The sequence below is a fragment of the Leptopilina heterotoma genome, unplaced genomic scaffold, assembly GCF_015476425.1.
Source record: "Leptopilina heterotoma isolate Lh14 unplaced genomic scaffold, ASM1547642v1 Lhet_21, whole genome shotgun sequence".
Taxonomy (NCBI): Eukaryota; Metazoa; Arthropoda; class Insecta; order Hymenoptera; family Figitidae; genus Leptopilina; species Leptopilina heterotoma.
Window position 1 is genome coordinate 1,769,848 of NW_025110925.1, and position 19,666 is coordinate 1,789,513.

Consider the following 19,666-nt stretch of genomic DNA (forward strand, 5'->3'; position numbering starts at 1 on the left):
ATCAGGGAAAAAAATTAATTTTTTGTGGCAACCCTGAATAATCATAGTGAATTTAAAATATTATTACAAACTTGTTTTTTTTTATTTCAGGTACAAGAAATTGATAAACGTTTAGTTAAATACATCGAGCAATTTAAGAACAAACTGAATGCTATTGATGCGAGGGAGGCACAGGATGAAGATAATGTTAGTGAAGCCAATAGTGAATCGTCAGTTGATTCATCACAATGAAATAATGACAATAATTTGAAATTAATTTTCAAAAAGTATTTATAAAAAATGATTTCTTATATTACAAGATTATATTTTTTATATACATTAATTTTGTAAATAATAATAAATTTTCGTAAGCAAACAAAAAAAACAATAGAAATAAACATTCGTCTTCGAGAATGATGAAAAATAGAATTTGTGCTTGATGTTTAATTTACAAATGTATTGTATTATGTACATCCTCCTTATGACAGTACAAGTGTAAGTCTTCTAATGTTAAAATAGCAAGGTACTTATTATAATATTCGAAAGAGCAAGTGTCTACTACGGAATTATGTACAGGTAATTTTAGCACTTCTTTTCCACTTGAAACACTCCAGAGAACAACATTACTCGTACTGTCGTTATTGGCAACGACTAATGTATCGTCTTCTAAATACATGTGACAGGGTCTTGAGAGAATTCTTTGTGCATCGCCTGCATGAAATGTGTGAATTACATTACACTGAAAACCGTCCTCCTCATTTCTGTCCACACTACAAACGTAATGACGAACATGTTGCTGTCTTGAATTTGAACGACAGGAAACTAAACAATTGTTATTTTTCTCGTCATAACGCACTGACATGAATGGACCCTCAAGATTCATTCGATTTCCTTGATAGATGCCATCTTTCACGGTGTACGCGTAACATGTGTTTAAGTGACAAGCCAGCAGTCCTCCTGAGAAAAAAACCAAATACGGATTAAAACATTTACTAAAAAAAAATTTATTAGGAATTCCGGGTTCGAACTAGGTCCTTAAATTCTGTAAAGGTCCGTAAATTTGATTCAAAGTCCATAAAAGTCAGTTTTATTAAAAAAAGGTCCGTAAAGTCCGTTATTTGATTGAAAAATGACGAAAAGCTCGTAAATTGTACGATATAATTTGGAGAATTTTAGAAAAATTACAAATCATTTAGAAATTAAATTTATATAAATTTATTTCATTTAAAATTCTTCTCCGAAATTAAATTATTTTAAAAAATTTTAATACCTACAAATCTTTGCAAAATTGCAATTATTTTTAAAAATTTTCCCCAATTCAATGATTTTCAATATCTACTATTTTAATAAAATTTTCCAAAAGAATTCAATTATTTAAAAAAAATTTTGATAAAATTCTAAGCAAACACTTAATTATTTTCATACATAAAATGTTAAAAATTTCATAGGAATTCAATTATTTTCATACATAAAATGATAAAAATTTCATAGGAATTCAATTATTTTCATAAATAGTAAAACTCAATGCAGAATTTTAATTATTTTTAATACAATTTTGATGGAATTCCTTGAAAAATGTTATTATTCTTAAAAATTTTATTAAAATAACATCAAAAGAATTCAATTAGGTATTTAAAAATTTGTTAAAAAAATTCTTTAGGAAAAGTCAATTTTAAAAAACATTTAATTATTCAATACATTTTTTTGTATTTAAATAATTGAATTCCAATAGAATTTTCGAATAAAAATTGATTTAAAAATGAATTTCATTTAAAATTTTAGATTGTAATTGAATATTAGAAGCATTATAGCGTGAATTTTTGGAAATAATTAAATTTTAAAAAGTTTTCAAATTAAAATATTTGAAAATTTGAATTTTTCATACTCTTAACTAACAATTGTGTAGAAGAATGAATTTTTTTGAAAAAGTTTATTTGAAATTATACTTTTGAAGTTTTTATTTTATAATATATAATTATATGTAATTGAAGAATTTCCGAATAATTAAAATTTTGTAAAATTTAATTGTAAACAAATGAATATGAAAATTCTTAAAAAACTTTTTCAAAAATTATTAAGAATATTGAATTTATAGAAGAATTTTAGTTAAAATCACTGAAAAAAGATTTTATTTTGGATTTACAAATTATTGCAGAAATTCAATTATTTTAGTAATAAAATTCCTCGCAGAAATATAATTATATTAAAAAATAATAAAATTCTTCTTGGGAATTCAATTATTTTCAGAAATAATAAAACTCATCGCAGAATTTTAATTATTTTCAGGCATTAATCATTAAAAATAATAGATTCATAGAAAACTTTTAGTTAAAAACACTAAAAACATTGAATTTTGTAGAAGTTACAAATGATTGCAAAAATCCAATTATTTTCAAAAGGAATCAAATTCTTCGCAGAAATTCAATTATGTTCAAAAATAATAAAATTCTTCTTAGGAATTCAATTATTTTCAGAAATAATAAAACTCATCGCAGAATTTCAATTATTTTTAATACAATTTTAATCGAATTTCTCGAGAAATGTAATTATTCTTAAAAATTTTATTAAATTTCCTCGAAAGAATTCAATTATTTAAAAATTTGCTGGTAAAATTCCTTATGACAAGTCAAGTTTAAGAAACATTCAATTATTCAATAAATTATTTAATTTTGTATTAAAATAATTGAATTCTAGTAGAATTTTCTAATAAAAATTGATTTTCATTTTATAAAAATGAATTACAGTTGAAATTTTAAATAATAATTGAATATTAAAAGCAATATAGCTTAAATTTTTTAAAATAATTGAATTTTGAAATACATTTTTTTAGAAGATTAATTGAATTTTTTTTTTATATTATTTGAAGTTTTTATTTTGTAATATACATTTAAATGAAGAATTTACGAATAATTGAAATTTCGTAAAATTGAATATTGTAAACAAAATTCTCAAAAAGAACTTTTTCGAAAATTATTAAAAATAGTTGATTCAGAGAAGAATTTTTAGTCAAAAATTTTTTAAAATAATTGTTATTCATTTTATCATTAAATTGAGAAATTTTGAATTTAAAAGGATAAAAAATTTAAATTTCAATAAATTTAATAAAATTCTTGGCAAAATTTCAATTATTTTCAAAAATTTTCCTCATTTCAATTATTTTCAATATCTACTATTTTAATAACATTTCCCAAAAGAATTCAGTTATTTAAACAAGAATTTAATAAAAATTTCACAAGAATTCAATTACTTACCAATTTATTATAATTTTTTTCGCAACAATTCAATTATGTTTAAATTTTTAATGAAGCTTCTCGAAAGAATTGAAAAATATACTTCTGAGAAATTCAATTCTTCGTCATATTTCAATTATTTTAAATTTTTTAATGAAATTTCTCGATACAATTCAATTATTTTAAAAAAACTTTTAGAAATTCAATTATTTAAAAAAATTTGAATAAAATTCTTCACAAGAAATTAATTATTTTCATTAATAACAAAACTTGTCGGAGAATTTCAATTATTTTTTTGTACAATTTTTAATAAAATGATAGAAAATTGCAATTATTCTTAATTTTTTTTTTAAATTCGCCTAAAGAATTCAATTATTTTGAAATAAAATTAAAAAAAAAAATAAATAAAAAAAATAAAATAAAAATGCAATTTTAAGAAATATTCAATTATTGAATAAATTAGGTATTTATTTTTGTATTTAAATAATTGAAATCTCGAAAAATTTTCTAATAAATTTGATCAAAAAATGAATTATTTTACTTAAAATTTTAGATAATTTTTTTTATATTATTTGAAGTATTTAATTTGAAATATACATTTAAATAAAGAATTTACGAACAATTGAAATTTCGTAAACCATTTGGCATAAAGAAAGTTTCAAAATTTAAGGTATGAAAAAGAATATTTTTTGTAGACTGTAACTAATAAATAAATAAATAAACAGAAATATGTGAAAAATCATTAAAATTAAAACCATTGTTGAAGAATGAAGCTTACCTGTTCTAAAAGCCCCATGAGAATTGTGTGGAACGGAAGCTAAAGAGACGATAGGTGAACTGTCATCAGGATTTTGTATTATCTCCAATGATGTTCCCGTTTGTCTAATGTCATATTTGACAATACATCCATTTTGTGTTCCTGCGAAAAAATAGTGATGATATTCCTTAGACCAAGCACAACTCCAAAGTTGAGCGTTCTCATCGTAATGATGTATTTCTCGACAAATATCGCGAATATCAGTCAGGATAACCCGTTTGTCAAAACCTGCACTCAGCATGATTTGAGGATGGTCGAATTGAAAGTCTAAATCTCTGATAGCGCCATTATGAATACTTCGATAGGGCATGAGTGAAAATGTGTCTAACATTATTTTACTAATTCCGTGGTCGGTTCTTAGGGGGTGAGTTGTTTTTAGAGATGTTACTAAAATATTGTGCCATGGATTATGTGCCATTACTCGACAACCTGCTCTCTCACAAATAGTGAAGGAACGTTCTTTTTGAAGAATAACACTATCATGATACATGGAACTCGTGTTTGAATGATGAAAACGTCTTGTTCTTTCACTTTTAAAATCATCGATTCGCTTTTGCATCGTGCTGATCTGAAACTCGAACATTTTCACCTAAAATGAAAAAAAAAAATATTAACAATTTGATGATAAACAAAAAGTTTCTAATTCTAATCTAACTTTGAGTAGAATTTAAAGAGTTTCTTCAACGTCGTTCAATATTCATGTCTGCAATTTTCATTAATATTTAAAAGGTGTAATATTTCATATTTTAATTATATTTTAATTCAAGTCTTAAAATAATAAAATTCACTTTGATTTGTAAGAATATCAATTCGTTAAAAATTCTAATTCAGTTAAATGTCATTTTTCATAAAGACAGTTCGATTAAATAATATTTTGTTAAAATGACAGGTCGTTAAATCGACTCAGAAAACAATATTTTACGTTTACAAAATTCTCCTTTTTTAATTTTTTGTGCAAGAAACATTGTCAAAGTTTTATTAAGACAAAAGTTTGAATAAAAAATTATTTTTTCTTCTAAATCATTGTAAACGTCATCAACGTTATAAATAATGAATATAAAAAATAAATTATTTTTAAAAAAATTATCACGGATTGAACCAGTGACACAGTATTTAAAAATGCGTACTTTACAGACAAAAATGCATTTTTCATAACTATAAAACATGAAGATATCGATCGAGCTATCAATTTCTTCATGTTTTATAATAATTAAAGATAACCGAGTGATAAAAACATTAAATCAATTCAATTATAATTTTCAACAATTTTTAATTAACGAAATTTCAATTATTCGTAAATTCTTCAATAAAATATAAATATATTAGACAATAAAAACTTCAAAAATTAAAAAAGAAAATTCAATACCCATATTTCAAAAAAATTCATTTTAAAATTCAATTATTTATAAAAATTTACGCTATATTGCTTTTAATATTCAATTATCTAAAATTTTAACTGAAATTCATTTTTAAATAAATTTTTATTAGAATTCAATTATTTAAATACAAAAATAAATAATTTATTGAATGTTTCTTAAAATTTAATTCTCATATAGAATTTTACCAACAAATTTTTAAATTGATGACGAATTTTAATAAAATTTTTAAGAATAATTACATACAAAAATTTCTTAGAGGTATTCAATTAAAATTGTACTAAAAAATAATTGAAATTCTGCGATGAGTTTTATTACATATGAAAATAATTAAATTACTAAAAAGAATGTTATTCCTAATGAAAATAATTAAATGTTTACGAAGAATTTTAATAAAATTTTTTTTAAATAATTGAATTTTTTAGCAAAATTTCATTAAAATAAAAGATATTCAAAATCATTGAATTGAGGACATTTTTTGAAAATAATTGAAACTTTGCCAAAAATTTCTTAAAAATTTGTCATCATAATTCAAGTTCTGGGAAAGAATTTTATTACTTTTGAAATAATTGAAACTTTGCTAACAATTTCATAAAAATTTGTGATCATAATTCAATTTCTGGGAAGAATTTTATTACTTTTGAAAATAATTGAATTTCTTCAATTTAAAATTAATTAAATTTCTACGAAGAATTTCATTAACGTTTTTTTTTTAAAGGGTAATTGAATTATGTAATTTGAAAAATTTCATTTCAATTTTTGACAATAAATTATTTCTTTCAAGAAATCTGTTAAAAAATATATTGAAAATAATTATTAAATTTTAAAAAATCAAATTATATCAAATTTTGAAAAAATATTTAAATTCTTTTGAAGAATTTTAATTACATTTTTAAAAAATAATTTCATTTTTATAGGAATTTATTTAAAATTGCATTCAAAATAATAGAAATTCTGCGATAAATTTTATTAGTTATGAAAATAACTTAATTATTGCAAAGAAATTTATAAAAAAAAATTTGTAAATAATTGAATTACTATGAAATTTTAATTATGTATTTACGAAAATAAATGAACCTCTGTAAAAAATTTTATTATTTATGAAAACAATTGAATTATTGCAAAGAAAGTTATTAATAATTTGCAAATAATTGAATTCCTGTGAAATGTTTATTATATTATAGAAATAAGAAATTTTTTTTAAATAATTAGATTCTTTTGGAAAATTTTATTAAAATAGTAGATATTAAAAATCATTGAATTGAGGGAACTTTTTGAAAATAATTGAAATTTTGCCAAGAATTTTATTAAAATTTTTTGAAAATAATAGAATTTCGGAGAAGAATTTTATTATTTATAAAAATAATTGAAAAAATTTGACGAGAATTTTTAAAAATTTTGGAATATAATTGAATTTTTGCAAAGAATTTTATTACTTTTGAAAAGAATTGAATTTCTGCAATCATTTGTAATTTATCTAAAATTCCCCAAATTATATTGTACAGTTTACAAATTTTTCGTCCTTTTTCAATCAAATTACGGACTTTACGGACCTTTTTTTCAAAAAAATTGACTTGGATTTACGGATCTAGTTCGAGTCCTGAATTATGGATTTTAAAAAGAAATTTACTTATTTTACGAAACGAATTTTTTTAATGTCATTATTTCTGCTTTTCTTTTGATCTTTCAGAATTTTAAGCGATCAATCTTTTTTCTATTTGATTATATATGTATGTCTGTGGTTCATTTATTATTTCTCAAAATAGAATAGAATTGCAAATTAGAAAGTCAATATTAATTATTACTATTAATTTTTCACTAAAAATTTGTAAAACTCATTGTGGGCTTTAAAAATATTGTTCAAGAGTATTTCAAGTCAGGATAAAAAAGTTTTTCTGACTTTCGAAAAAATTTCCTGACATTTCCCGGTTTTCCAGGTTTTTCAGGTGTTGTAGACACCCTGACCTATGCTATATGGTTCTAAAAAAAACATCTTATCCTTGGTAGCAAAGATCGCTAAAATGGACAATTCGCGTTTTCCTAAACTTTGTTTGGATAGACTGATGAGTTTGTCTCGCAAGGATTCAAATAATAAATTCAATTGAATTAATCAATTACACGTTTTCTTTGAATATGATGATCTGGCTCCTCATTGGGACAATTATGCTCAAGTAATTGGTAGCCTGGACTGTGAGATCTTTCTTAAATTATTCGGAGCCGACCTTGTAAATGCAAGTAGAGATAGATAGTTTTCTTCGAGTAGCTTATTGATTTTTTCTTGCTTCCGGGAACACGGCTATATTTATTGTCTAAGCTAAGTCTTTTTTAAAAAAGAATTTTTGCCCAACTACGATTGTCAAATATTTATGTTATCAGAATTTTGAATGGTTCAGTTAAGTATGTGTTTAGTCCGGATAAATTATGTAAATGTTTTTATCAAGTGTATCTGAGAATGAAAGTCTGCACCACTTAATTGTTGATTGTTCGGCTTGGATGTGTCTTCGTGAGTCTTTGTTTTTCTTAAATGTGTCAATCGAACATACTGATAGATTGTTAGAAATTATGTCATCCTCGGATCTCGCTTTAATTAAAGAGTTTTTAGTAATATATTTAAACATTACTAAAAATATTGAGATAACTCAATGTTAAAAGGTAAAGATCAGTGGTAGTATTGTTTTGGTACGTATTGTGCATTGTATACTAAATAAAATAAATTCATGTGCTGACGATCTCTTATCAGAATTGTCTGAAAAATATGTGGAAATTTTGAAGTAATTTAAACTGATTAAAGCAATTTTCAGAAAAGAATTTTAAAAAAAAACTGACATAGATTAAAAGTATTATCTCACCTTTGTTTTGTACTCTATTAATTGTCTCTCAATTTGTTCCTTTTGAATGTTTGTCGCCTTCAATTGTTCCTTTAATTTCTCCTCCTCGGCATTATCAAGGCAGTATAGTTTTTTGGCGTACAATATTCTAATGTCTTTTTTAGTTGCTTTTGTATTGCACTCAGGACAACGGCGTGACTGGGCATTTTGAAATTGTTCCAACCATTGTTTTATACATTTGTGTCCAAATAAATGGCCACATCTCAAACAACAAAGACGATGCTCGCCATAATTACTCCAGCCTTCGAGGCAAATTGAACATTTTTGATCTGCATCTATACTGTCGTCGGACAATCCTCCCGGACTACTGCTGATTTCGGCGTATTTTCTTCTCTTCACTCGAGTACAAGCTGAAAAGATCTTGAAAGTTGGCTGGGCTGAATTAATAACGGGGTTTACTTATCAAGGCAACTTACATTCATCTCTTTGTGGTTCTTCATTTGTTTCTATGACGACTTCTTGATCCACTGGAATGTCGTGTTCAATTCTATCGTGATTCACTTCAACCTCGGGAACAACTTCTTCCGGCACATCGACTTCATTTTGTTCTTCTATTATTATCACCTCTTCGTATCTCTCAATTTCTTCTTGCTGCACCTCCGGACTTTCTGCATTCACTATTTTTAAACAGAGAATTTTTATTAATATTAGCAAATTTATTCTTTCTTCAAGTTAATTAATTGTAGAAAAATATTAATTATAATTAAATAAGTTAATTTAACTTAAATTTCAGAAATTATGAATAAAATTAATCAATTTTTTTGAAAAATTCTAGTCAAATGTGAAATAAGATAACAGTTTTTTTCAGTGTCTTCTAATTCTGCTCTTCATTTTTTAAAAAAACTGTAGAAAATTGAGAATTGTTAAAAAATTATAGTTAATAAATAGGAAATATATTCATTTTATGCATAATTTTTATTTCTCAATAACAATATTGTTCACAAAATCATTCTTTTTTTTTAGGAAAAAAAAACATTACATATTCTCGTTTCTTAATATTTTCGTAGAAAATTCTCAATTTTCATAAGGAAATAATTTGCATCATTTCTATTTCTTAATTACAATTGTTTTAATAAAAATCAAAGTTTTTTTTAAAAATAAAGGAAAAAAATGTTTATAAATTCTATTTGTCAACTGCAAATTTTAATTCAAAATAAAATTGAAATTTTTGAATTTTTAGAAAATGAAGGAAAAAATTTTATTGAAAAAAATGTTCTGTTAAATTTAATTACGACTATCTTTAATTGTAAAATTATTCGGAAACATCGATAACTTCTTTTTTAAATAAATATTTAATTATTGTAATTTTTCCATATGAATCAAGATTTTTAAAAATTTTAAATACAAACTTTGAAATTCAATAACTTATAAGAATAATTATTTTTATTATAATTATTATAAAACATGAAGATATCGATCACTCCGAGTCTTCGACTCGGAGTGATCGATTTCTTCATGTTACTGTAACTTATTGAAAATTATTTTCATGATTTCAATTCAATTATTATTTTCTAGGATTTTGAACTATAATTGTTCTTTAAATCAATTATTTTTATTAATTTTCGAAAAATTTCTTTGAGAATATTCTAATCTATTTGTTTAAAATTTAATTCTAGAAAATTTCGATTATTCGGAAATTCTTCAATTAAATATACATTAGAAAATAAAAACTACAAATAATTTTAAAAAAATTCAATTAAACTTTTCCAAAAAAATTAATTCTACAGAATTGTCAGTTAAAAAGTATGAAAAATTCAAATTTCCAAAGATTTTAATTTGAAACCATTTCAATATTCAATTATTTCTAAAAATTCAGCTATAATGCTTTTAATATTCAATTATTATCTAAAATTTTAACTAAAATTCATTTTCAAGTAAATTTTTATTAGAAAATTCTACAAGAATTTAATTATTTAAATACAAAAATAAATAATTTATTGAATAATTGAATGTTTCTTAAAATTGAATTCTCATAAAGAATTTTATCAACAAATTTTTTAAATAATTAAATTTTTTTGACGAATTTTTAATAAAATTTTTAAGAATAATTACATTTTTCGAGAAATTCGATTAAAATTGTATTAAAAATAATTAAAATAATTCTGCATTGAGTTTTATTGTTTATGAAATGAAAATAATTGGATTTTCCTAGAAAGAATTTTATTTATGAAAATAATTGAATTATTGCTAAAAAATTTATAAAAAATTGAATTTTTGTGAAATTTTTTATTATTTTTGAAAATATTGAAATGTTTGCATAAAATTTTATCAAAATTCTTTTTAAAGAATTAAATTCTTTTTGAAAAATTTATTAAAATAGATATTGAAAATCGTTAAATTGAGAAAATTGTTTGAAAATAATTAAAATTTTACCAAGAATTGTATTAAATTTTTTTTTAAATAATTGAATTTTATTATTTACAAAGGTAATTGAAATTTAAACAAGAATTTATATAAATATTTGAACACAATTGAATTCCTTCGAAGAATTTTATTATTTTTGAAAATAATTGAATTATTGGTATGAAATTTATAAAAAAAAACAATTTGTAAATAATTGAATTTCTGTGAAATTTTTATTATTTTTGAAAATAAGGAAATGTTTGCATAGAATTTTATCAAATTTCTTTTTAAATAATTGAATTCTTTTGGAAAATTTTATTTATTTATTTATTTAAGTAGTAAAGTAAATAAATTTTATTAGATATTGAAAATCGTTCAATTGAGGAAATTGTTTGAAAATAATTGAAATTCTACCGAGAATTGTATTAAATTTTTTAAAAATAATTGAATGTCGGAGAAGAATTTTATTATTTATAAAAAAAATTAAAATTTAATCAAGAATTTAAAAAAATTTTCGAACATAATAGAATTTCTGCGAAGAATTTTATTACTTTTGAAAATAATTGAATTTCTGCAATCATTTGTAACTTCTCCAAAATTCAATTTTTTAATGTTTTTTTTGACTAAAATTTGCCTACAAATACATTATTATTAATAATTAATTAAATATTTATTAAGAAATGTAACTAATTTCAAAAGAATTTGAATTATTAAAATTTTTCCAAAAGTCAAGTTCTTTAAAATTTCTAATTAAATTCATTCAAAATTGAAATTTTCTATAATTTAAAATTGAAACCTTTTGAAGTTCAGGATTATAAAAAATTGAAGGTTTTGTATTAGAATTCGTGGTAATTTTATAATTTATGAGGCAAACGAAAAATACACTAAAATTTAGAATTTTCTTAAGAAATCTAAAAATTAAATTTTTTCTTGTACTTTTAATAAAAATCCCTGATTTTTCCCTCACCTGTCGCAACTTTAATATTTGAATCGAACTGAATATATTTGGTATTAAAATTAGCAAATTATTATTTTTTAAACAGTGTTAATTATAAACTTTTTGAATTTATAACTAAAGTATTTTAAAAGTATCAATTTAAAACTGAAAACTTTAAGAAAATTTTCTGCACTTAAAATTAAAATTCAACAAATTTCCGTAAAGTGACAAGTCAAAATTTTGTGAATCAGACGAATAGTGTTGTTTACAATGTGGCGTTTGTTTACATCTAATTAACAATTTTAAAAAACAAGGAATATTTTCACGATGGATGCATTTTCATTTTTTAAGAATTTTTATAATAAACAAAAACAAATTCTGTCTGACTCTATTTAGCATATTTACAAAATCCTCTTGTACATCGCTGTCAACTTTTAAATGCAAAGACATTTAATTTCATCTGCATGTGAAATATTAGAAAGTCAAATGAAAATTTAAAGAAAAGTTGATACATCGTGGAGACTATTTTAAAGCATAAATCATTATTCAATTGCAATATAAAATGAATTCTTACGATAAGAACACGAAACAATTATAATCTTAAAGAGATTGAAACGATCTTCATCGACGATACACCCCTGAATTCTTAAACAGTGGACTAAACATGCGTAGAATCATTAAAAACTCACCAGTATCTAATTCTTCCATTTTCCACAAATGTTTATTAACTTAGTCAAAAAGAAAAAAACACATTTTCCAATATAAAGAATAGAAGAATTAATATTTAGTTTCTGAAAAGTTAAAATAATCAACAAACTCTTTGTTTATTGTTTGTCAACATTTAACATTCATGAAGTTCACCCTGGATTTAACAACCCATATGATGCTGTTTACAACGCAGAACTTGGATAAAATCAATTAGATGTGGACACTTGTGACAGAAATTTTTATCAACTTGGTTGAGTATAATGTAATGACAAAAAGGGGTTTGAAACCTGTTTTTGCCTGTTTCTCTTTTTGTTTTTTCTAAGGTTGTGTTTAAGGTGCTCACACACCTTACAAGTTTGCAATAATAAAGGTGCATTTACACCCTCTATTTATTTCTATCGAGCCAATCACATTTGGCAATCGTCGTTCGTGACGTCATATTTTCAGATCGACGTTTTTCTCTTTACAATGCTTCCCATCCCTGATGCGTACGTACCATTGTGGATTCAGCTTCACGAGACAGAAATTTGGCCCCACTGCACAATCATAATATGTGGTCACACCGTCTGCACGTCTTTCAACAAATTTCAATTGACATACACCAGAATTTTCTATTTTGACGTGATTGTGGATTAATAAACTTTCAAAGCAGTGAAAAGAATTAGTGGATATATAATTAGTCGGCGTGGCACGCCTTTTTTTAACAAATTAACAAATAATGGTAAGAAACTTTACATCAAGAGCAACATCAAGAAAAATTAATTTTTTTTGCAAAATTTCAACATATTTAAATTTAATTTCCACTTTTCTTCGTTTCTTTATTAAAAAAAAAGATTTAAATTATCTTTTAACAACAGTCAGTATGGTTTCTTTTTTTATAAACAACGATCATTGTTGCATGAAATAAAAACGAATCAAAAAATTGTATACGTGTTTTATCTTTATAAACAATAGTGATTATTTATCAAATTTGTAACAAATTTTTTTATTGAGTTTATTTGTCTTAATTATTGAAACTGGTATTTAATTTAAGGAAAGTAGGGAAATAAAATTATTAACGAGTTTTAAAATTGCAATGCAGGGAATGTTAATATGGAACATCATTATTTTTGCAATTCTGTTCTCCCTAATGGAGGCAGATGGATTTTATGTCCCTGGTGTTGCTCCAGTCGAATTCAAAAAGGGGCAGAAAATCGAAGTGAAAGCTGTGAAGATGACAAGTACACATACACAATTGCCCTATGAATATTATTCTCTTCCATTTTGTTTGCCAAAGAATGGAACTCTTAATTACAAATCTGAAAACTTGGGAGAAGTTCTTCGAGGCGACAGGTAATGTTTTCAACTTTTATTCAATTTACAATTTTAATGTTAAGGTCACAAAGTTTATAATTAACGATTTTGAGAAAGAAGAATATTTTTCTATGCAAATTTCCATGATAATTTCCTTCTCGAATGATTTGTAAGTGTATTTTTTGTTTGCTTCATAAACTATGAAATTACCACGAATTCTAATATACAAAACCTTCAATTTTTTCTATTCCTAAACATCAAAAAGTTTCAATTTGAAATTTTAGAAAATTTCAATTATGAATGAATTTAATTATAAATTTTAAAGAACTTGGCATTTTTAAACATTTTATCAATTCAAATTCTTCCGAAATTAATTACAATTTTAAAAATGTATTTAATTAATTATTAAAAATAATGAATTTATAAGAAGAATTTTGGTTAAAAACACTAAAAACAATTAAATTTTGGAGAAGTTACAAATTACCTATTGCAGAAATTCAATTATTTTCAAAAGTAATAAAATTCTTCTCAGGAATTCAATTATGTTCAAATATTTAAAAAAAACTTCTTGTTTAAATTTCAATTATCTTTATAAATAATAAAATTCTTCTCCGAAATTCAATTATTTTAAAAAAAATTTAATACAATTCTTGGTAAAATTTCAATTATTTTCAAACCATTTCCTTAATTCAATGATTTTCAACATCTACTATTTTAATAAAGTTTTCAAAAAAAATTCAATTATTATTTACAAAAAATGTTGGTAAAATTCTACACAAAAATTTAATTATATTCATAAGTTATAAAAATTTCACAGGAATTCAATTAACAAATTTTTTATAAATAATTCAATTAGGAAATAATTGAATTATTTTATTTATATAATAATAAATAAATATTTCATAAATAATACATTTTTTATAGGGATTCAATTATTTTTATAAATAATAAAACTCATCACAGAATTTCAATTATTTTTAATACAATTTCTTGAAAAATGTAATTAATCTTAAAATTTTTTATTATAAATTCGTCAAAAGAATTTAATTATTTAAAAATTTGTTGATAAAATTCTTTATGAGAATTAAATTATTCAGAAATTATTTATTTTTGTAGTTAAATAATTTAATTCTCGTAGAATTTTCTATAATTAAAGTTGATTTCAAAATGAATTTTAGTTGCAAAATTAGTATTTTTGTTTGGAGTTTTGAATTCAGAAAAGTAAAAAAATTAGATTATAGAGAAAATATAATCAATATCAGAATATAATAATTATTAGTTTTTGTTTATTTGACAGAAGTTATTGACAAAAGAAAAATCAATATTTTATATTTGAGCCAAAGAAGCATTTAATTTCAGTATTCTGTTACAGTTTTATAAATAGACAAATTTTTCAAAATTATATTTTTGAATAATTTTTCTACGATAATAAAATTTAAAAAATATACATATAATTAAAAAATTTTAGAATAATTGAAATTTTGTCAAATTTAATGGAAACTAGTTTATTTTTGTTTAAGTATTTTATTACAATTTTTGAAAATCAACTTTTGAAGAATTTTAATGGCACATTTTTGAAATAATTAAATTCTTAAAAATTTTAATGAAAAATCTTCAAGTGTAAATTTAAAAATGAAAATTAATGAAAATTTGCTTCTAATAATTATCTTAAAATATTTTAGAAAAAAGAAATTCTTAGAATTTTTCCATTCTAATTTAAAACAATTTTTAAATTTTTCCATATTTTCACTTACACATTTAAAAAAATTCAAATACACAGAAAAAATAATAGCATTAAAATTTTTTATAATTATTTTAACATTTTGGAGAACAAAATTTGTAATTAAAATTTTTCAAAAAAATTTATTATCTGGTTTTCTATAACTTACAAAAATTCTTTTAAGAAATTCAATTATTTTCGAAGAATAACGTTACAATATTTTTAAGAAACTAATTTTTAGAAATGTTTTATCATAATTTTTTAACAATTAATTATCTTCGAACAAAGTAAATTAAAATTCTTAAAAATTTAATTTTTTAGACTTAATAAAATTTTGGAAAAAAACGTGTTCATATTATTTTATAATTCAAATTCTTTAAAAATTTTATTTGTATTTTTTCATATTTTTCAAAAATTCTTCTATTTTTAAAATTATTTATCAAATTTCTATTATTTTTAATAGATTTTATCAAATTTCAATTAGTATTATTATTAGATTCTATCAAATTTCCAAATAATTAAATTAAAACACTATTATCTTTCAAAAATTATTTAAAAATATTTTTAAAAAATTAATTTTAAGAATTTCTTTATTACAATTCTTTGAAAATATTAAACCTTAAAAAGTTAGATAAAAAAAGCAAACAACAACTAACTTCAAATTCAATTTGAAATTTCAGAAAATTTCAATTTTCAATTAAATTAATTAGAAATTAGTAAATAATTAATTTTAGATAATAATTAAATATTAAAAGCATTATGGCATGAATTTTTTAAAATAATTGAATTTTAGAAAGGTTACAAATTAAAATCTTTGAAAATCTGAATTATTATTAAAAATCATTTATTTAAAGAATAATTTTAGTTAAAAATTCTAAAATAATGATTTTATCACTCGTTCTTCATGTTTTATAACAATTGTTTGCAAGTTGTTTAATTTCAAAAAGGTTTGAATTTGAATCTTTTGAAGAATTTTAATTCATGTGGAAAAATAGTAATTAAATATTTTTTTAAAAAAGAAGTTATTGATGTTTTGGAATAATTTTACAATTAAAGAAATTTGTAAATAAATGTAACATTTTTTTAATGAAATGAAATGAATTTCGATCGATTGACAATTCTGTTAAGTGATTTTTATGGGATAACCGTGTATCACGTTTTTTTTATTAAGTTTTTATTTTCCCAAGAATAGTGTAAGGACGACTATTTTTATTTTTGCAGGATTGTAAATACACCGTATGAAGTAGCAATGAGAGAAGATATTCCCTGTCGTCTTCTTTGTCATCATCCAGGTAAACCGATGTTTTGGGACGAAGAGAATTCACAACGCGTTCTTGAACGCATTCAACATGAATATTCGGTTCATCTGTTAGTAATTTTTTGAAACTTACTACTTTTACGAAATTTTCTAGTTTAAAAACTGCAATTGGTTATTGGTATTGCAAGAAATAGTTCACAACGTTTATGATTAACGATTGAATGAAAAAAATTATTTTTCTTGACAAAAATAAAATGTTTTGTTTTTACAAATTTTTCTTTTTCAAATTAATAATCAAAAAATTATGCAAAATATTTTTTATACAAAAGTATATAAAAATATAAATAGAAAAATGTTTTTTTAACTTTAGCAGAAAAATTAAACGACAAACAACTTAGTTGAACAAGTTATGAAAATGATACGAAATGTATATAAAAATTTTGTGAAAAAATTACAGGTTAATTGATAATTTACCAGCTGCAACGAAGAAAAAGCACAAGGAAACAAATAATTGGATAGTGTATCATGGATATCGATTGGGTGGTATTGAAAGCAATAATGTTGGTGATCGAGTATTTATCAATAATTATCTGGAGTTGAAATTGAGTTACCACAAGCACGGAGAGTTTGTATAAAATTTTACTCAAAAACTAAGAAATAATTATTTTTTTCATTTATGATAAAAAATTATATTTTTTTTCTTTAGAAATCAATTTAGAGTCGTTGGCTTTGAAGTAGCGGCGAATTCTGTCGATTACACACAAATCGAATTTAAAAATAATGTTTGTATTAAACCAAATGGCCAAGTAAGACGTCAGTATGTTAATTCTAAAGGCACAAATATTCAATTCTTTTATTCAGTTGAGTGGAAGGAATCTGATGTCAGTTGGGCCAGTAGATGGGATATCTATTTGGGAATGAGAGATGTTGAAATTCATTGGTTTTCAATTATTAATTCCTTGGTAGTCGTCTTCTTTCTCTCTGGTAATAATTTCTTTTCTTGTGGTACTTTTCAGGCCTCGGATATTATCACTTTTTTCATTATTTAAAAAAATCTACTTTTTTTGACTTATTTTCAAAATTTCCGACTTTTCCAACTTTTCTTCCAAATATTGCAACAAAATACTATATTTTTAGTGTGAAATGCAAATTATTTCGATTTTTATAGTGTATGAAAAATAACAATAGACAAATCTTTTAAAAATTATTTTTAAATCATGTTTCTAATTAAATTTTTGAAATACAATTAAAAATCTTTTTGAATAATTAAAATTCTGTAAAATTTAATTGAAAATAATTTACTTTTGTCAAGTATTACTATTACAATTTTTAAAATTCAACTTTGAAGAATTTTAATTGCAAATTTTGAAAATAATTGATTTCTCAAAAATTTTAATGAAAAATAAATAATTGAATTCTCCAAGAACTTTCAGAAAATAATTAAAAATTAATATAGATAATTGTTTTAGAGATAAAAGTTAGTTTTTGTTCCTTAAAATCGATCTGAGACCTGAATTTTGTACTTTGTTTTCATTAAAGTAATTCATTTCTTTTAAAAAGGTATTCTAACGATGATTATGGTTAGAACATTGAGAAGAGATATTGCTAGATACAATTCTGGCGATAGCGACAGTCTTGCTGGCCTCGATGAAGCTATTGAAGAAACTGGCTGGAAACTTGTTCATGGCGATGTTTTTCGACCACCAACGAATTCGCGACTCTTTGCAGCAGTTATCGGAAGTGGAATTCAAATATTTTTCATGGCACTCATCACCATATGTAAGTGCAAATTTTTAAAATTAAAGAATTTAAAATTCGCAATTAAAGTAAAAATCATTAGTGAGTCCAAATTTTTGAACTGGGCCACCTAAAACAAACTTTTTAAATTTGCATTATGTCTATACATAATTTGTTACAGCCGGGTGGTACAAAAACATTTCCGGAATGCGTTTTCAACAATTTTAATTTTTCAATTAGTTATAAACAACTAAACTTTAAAGTACCTTTTTAGAAAATTCACTATTGCTTCGTTGTTTTTTGATAAAATTTAATAATATTTGGTAGAGATGTACAATAATAATGTCTCTATTAATAACAACAAGAATTTTAAAAATTCATGATTATTTATGCAAAATAAATTGTTAATTAATTAAACAATTCAAGTTTTAAGTGACTTCTGGAATAGTTATGAGAAAAATTTAAAAACTGCAAATATCTATGTTTTCTACACTTTAATTTCCAAAAAAAAATTTTACAGGTCATAATTTTTTACCGAAACGATTTTTCTTTTTTTCTAAATCTTCGTAATTAAATTTTTTTTTAATAATTTTTTTAATTAAATCGTAAAATCCTGGTAGTAAAATCCTGGTAGTGATAATTAAATTTTTCTTGAATTAACCATAATTTGTAATTTTCAGTTTTTGCCATGCTCGGAATGCTTTCTCCAGCAAGTAGAGGATCTCTGGGAACGTGTGCAATTTTCCTTTACGTTATGTGTGGTCTAGTTGCTGGATATTTCTCAGCTAGATTATATAAAACAATGCGGGGTAAAGAATGGAAGAGAGCCGCACTTTTGGCAAGTATTTTAAACTCATTTTAGTCCAATTTATTATATTTAAAAAATTAGTTTTAAATTTACTCTCTTCTTTGTAAGTGCAACATTAGAGGAATATGAATTTTATTTTCATTTACAGACTGCGACATTCTACCCAGGAATTGTATTTACGACATGCTTTTTCTTGAACTTCTTTATTTGGGGTAAACACAGTTCAGGAGCCGTGCCATTCACGACAATGTTGGCATTACTTTGTCTCTGGTTCGGAATTTCCTTGCCATTGGTGTATCTTGGATATTTCTTTGGATTCCGAAAGCAGCCTTTCACTCATCCGGTACGAACAAATCAAATCCCACGACAAGTCCCTGATCAATTGTGGTACATGAATCCAATGTTATGGTAAGTTGCTGTTCATTTATTGCCTAAAGTTATATATTCACCTGAAAATTACCAGAGTTCTAGTAGGGACTGAGCCCTACTCAATCCTGAAGAATAGAAAATTTATTTCGCAACAACTCAAAATCCCACGACAAATCTTCCAATTAACAATTCTAAGTGTGAGG

The 19,666-nt window shown here is 23.0% G+C and overlaps 3 protein-coding genes across 3 annotated transcripts in view; 2 read left to right on the forward strand and 1 right to left on the reverse strand.

The window, feature by feature from the left end:
- The window catches only part of LOC122501436 (condensin complex subunit 3), a 17,093-nt gene extending 16,736 nt beyond the window's left edge, over positions 1–357 (forward strand). The window contains exon 7 of the mRNA XM_043610887.1: positions 91–357. Coding sequence (XP_043466822.1) covers positions 91–231 — 141 coding nt within the window. The 3' untranslated portion in view covers positions 232–357. The remainder of the gene's footprint in view (positions 1–90) is intronic.
- On the reverse strand, positions 253–12,468 carry LOC122501439 (E3 ubiquitin-protein ligase RFWD3-like). The gene is made up of 5 exons (XM_043610890.1): positions 12,260–12,468; positions 8,707–8,907; positions 8,252–8,640; positions 3,988–4,615; positions 253–936 (listed from the first exon to the last, which is right to left on the reverse strand). Exons 1-5 carry the CDS (start codon positions 12,276–12,278, stop codon positions 428–430), a joined length of 1,746 nt encoding a protein of 581 aa, XP_043466825.1. The 5' UTR covers positions 12,279–12,468; the 3' UTR covers positions 253–427.
- Positions 12,469–12,794: 326 nt separating this feature from the next.
- Positions 12,795–19,502, forward strand: LOC122501438 (transmembrane 9 superfamily member 4-like; the record flags this gene model as incomplete). Its single annotated transcript, XM_043610889.1, is given in 8 exon segments — positions 12,795–12,999; positions 13,360–13,610; positions 16,513–16,659; positions 17,007–17,174; positions 17,256–17,533; positions 18,110–18,328; positions 18,967–19,124; positions 19,243–19,502. Coding segments are annotated over 8 exon segments (1,484 nt in total), but the record flags the coding sequence as incomplete, so codon positions are not given.
- Positions 19,503–19,666: the final 164 nt, after the last annotated feature.

Bases quoted from the DNA above. Each gene is read 5' to 3' on its own strand.
- LOC122501439 (XM_043610890.1), bottom strand. The intron at 8,641-8,706 runs GTAAGTTGCCTT...AGATCTTTTCAG, and splicing joins AGAACCACAAAGAGATGAAT to CTTGTACTCGAGTGAAGAGA. The intron at 4,616-8,251 runs GTGAGATAATAC...TTTTCATTTTAG, and splicing joins TAATAGAGTACAAAACAAAG to GTGAAAATGTTCGAGTTTCA.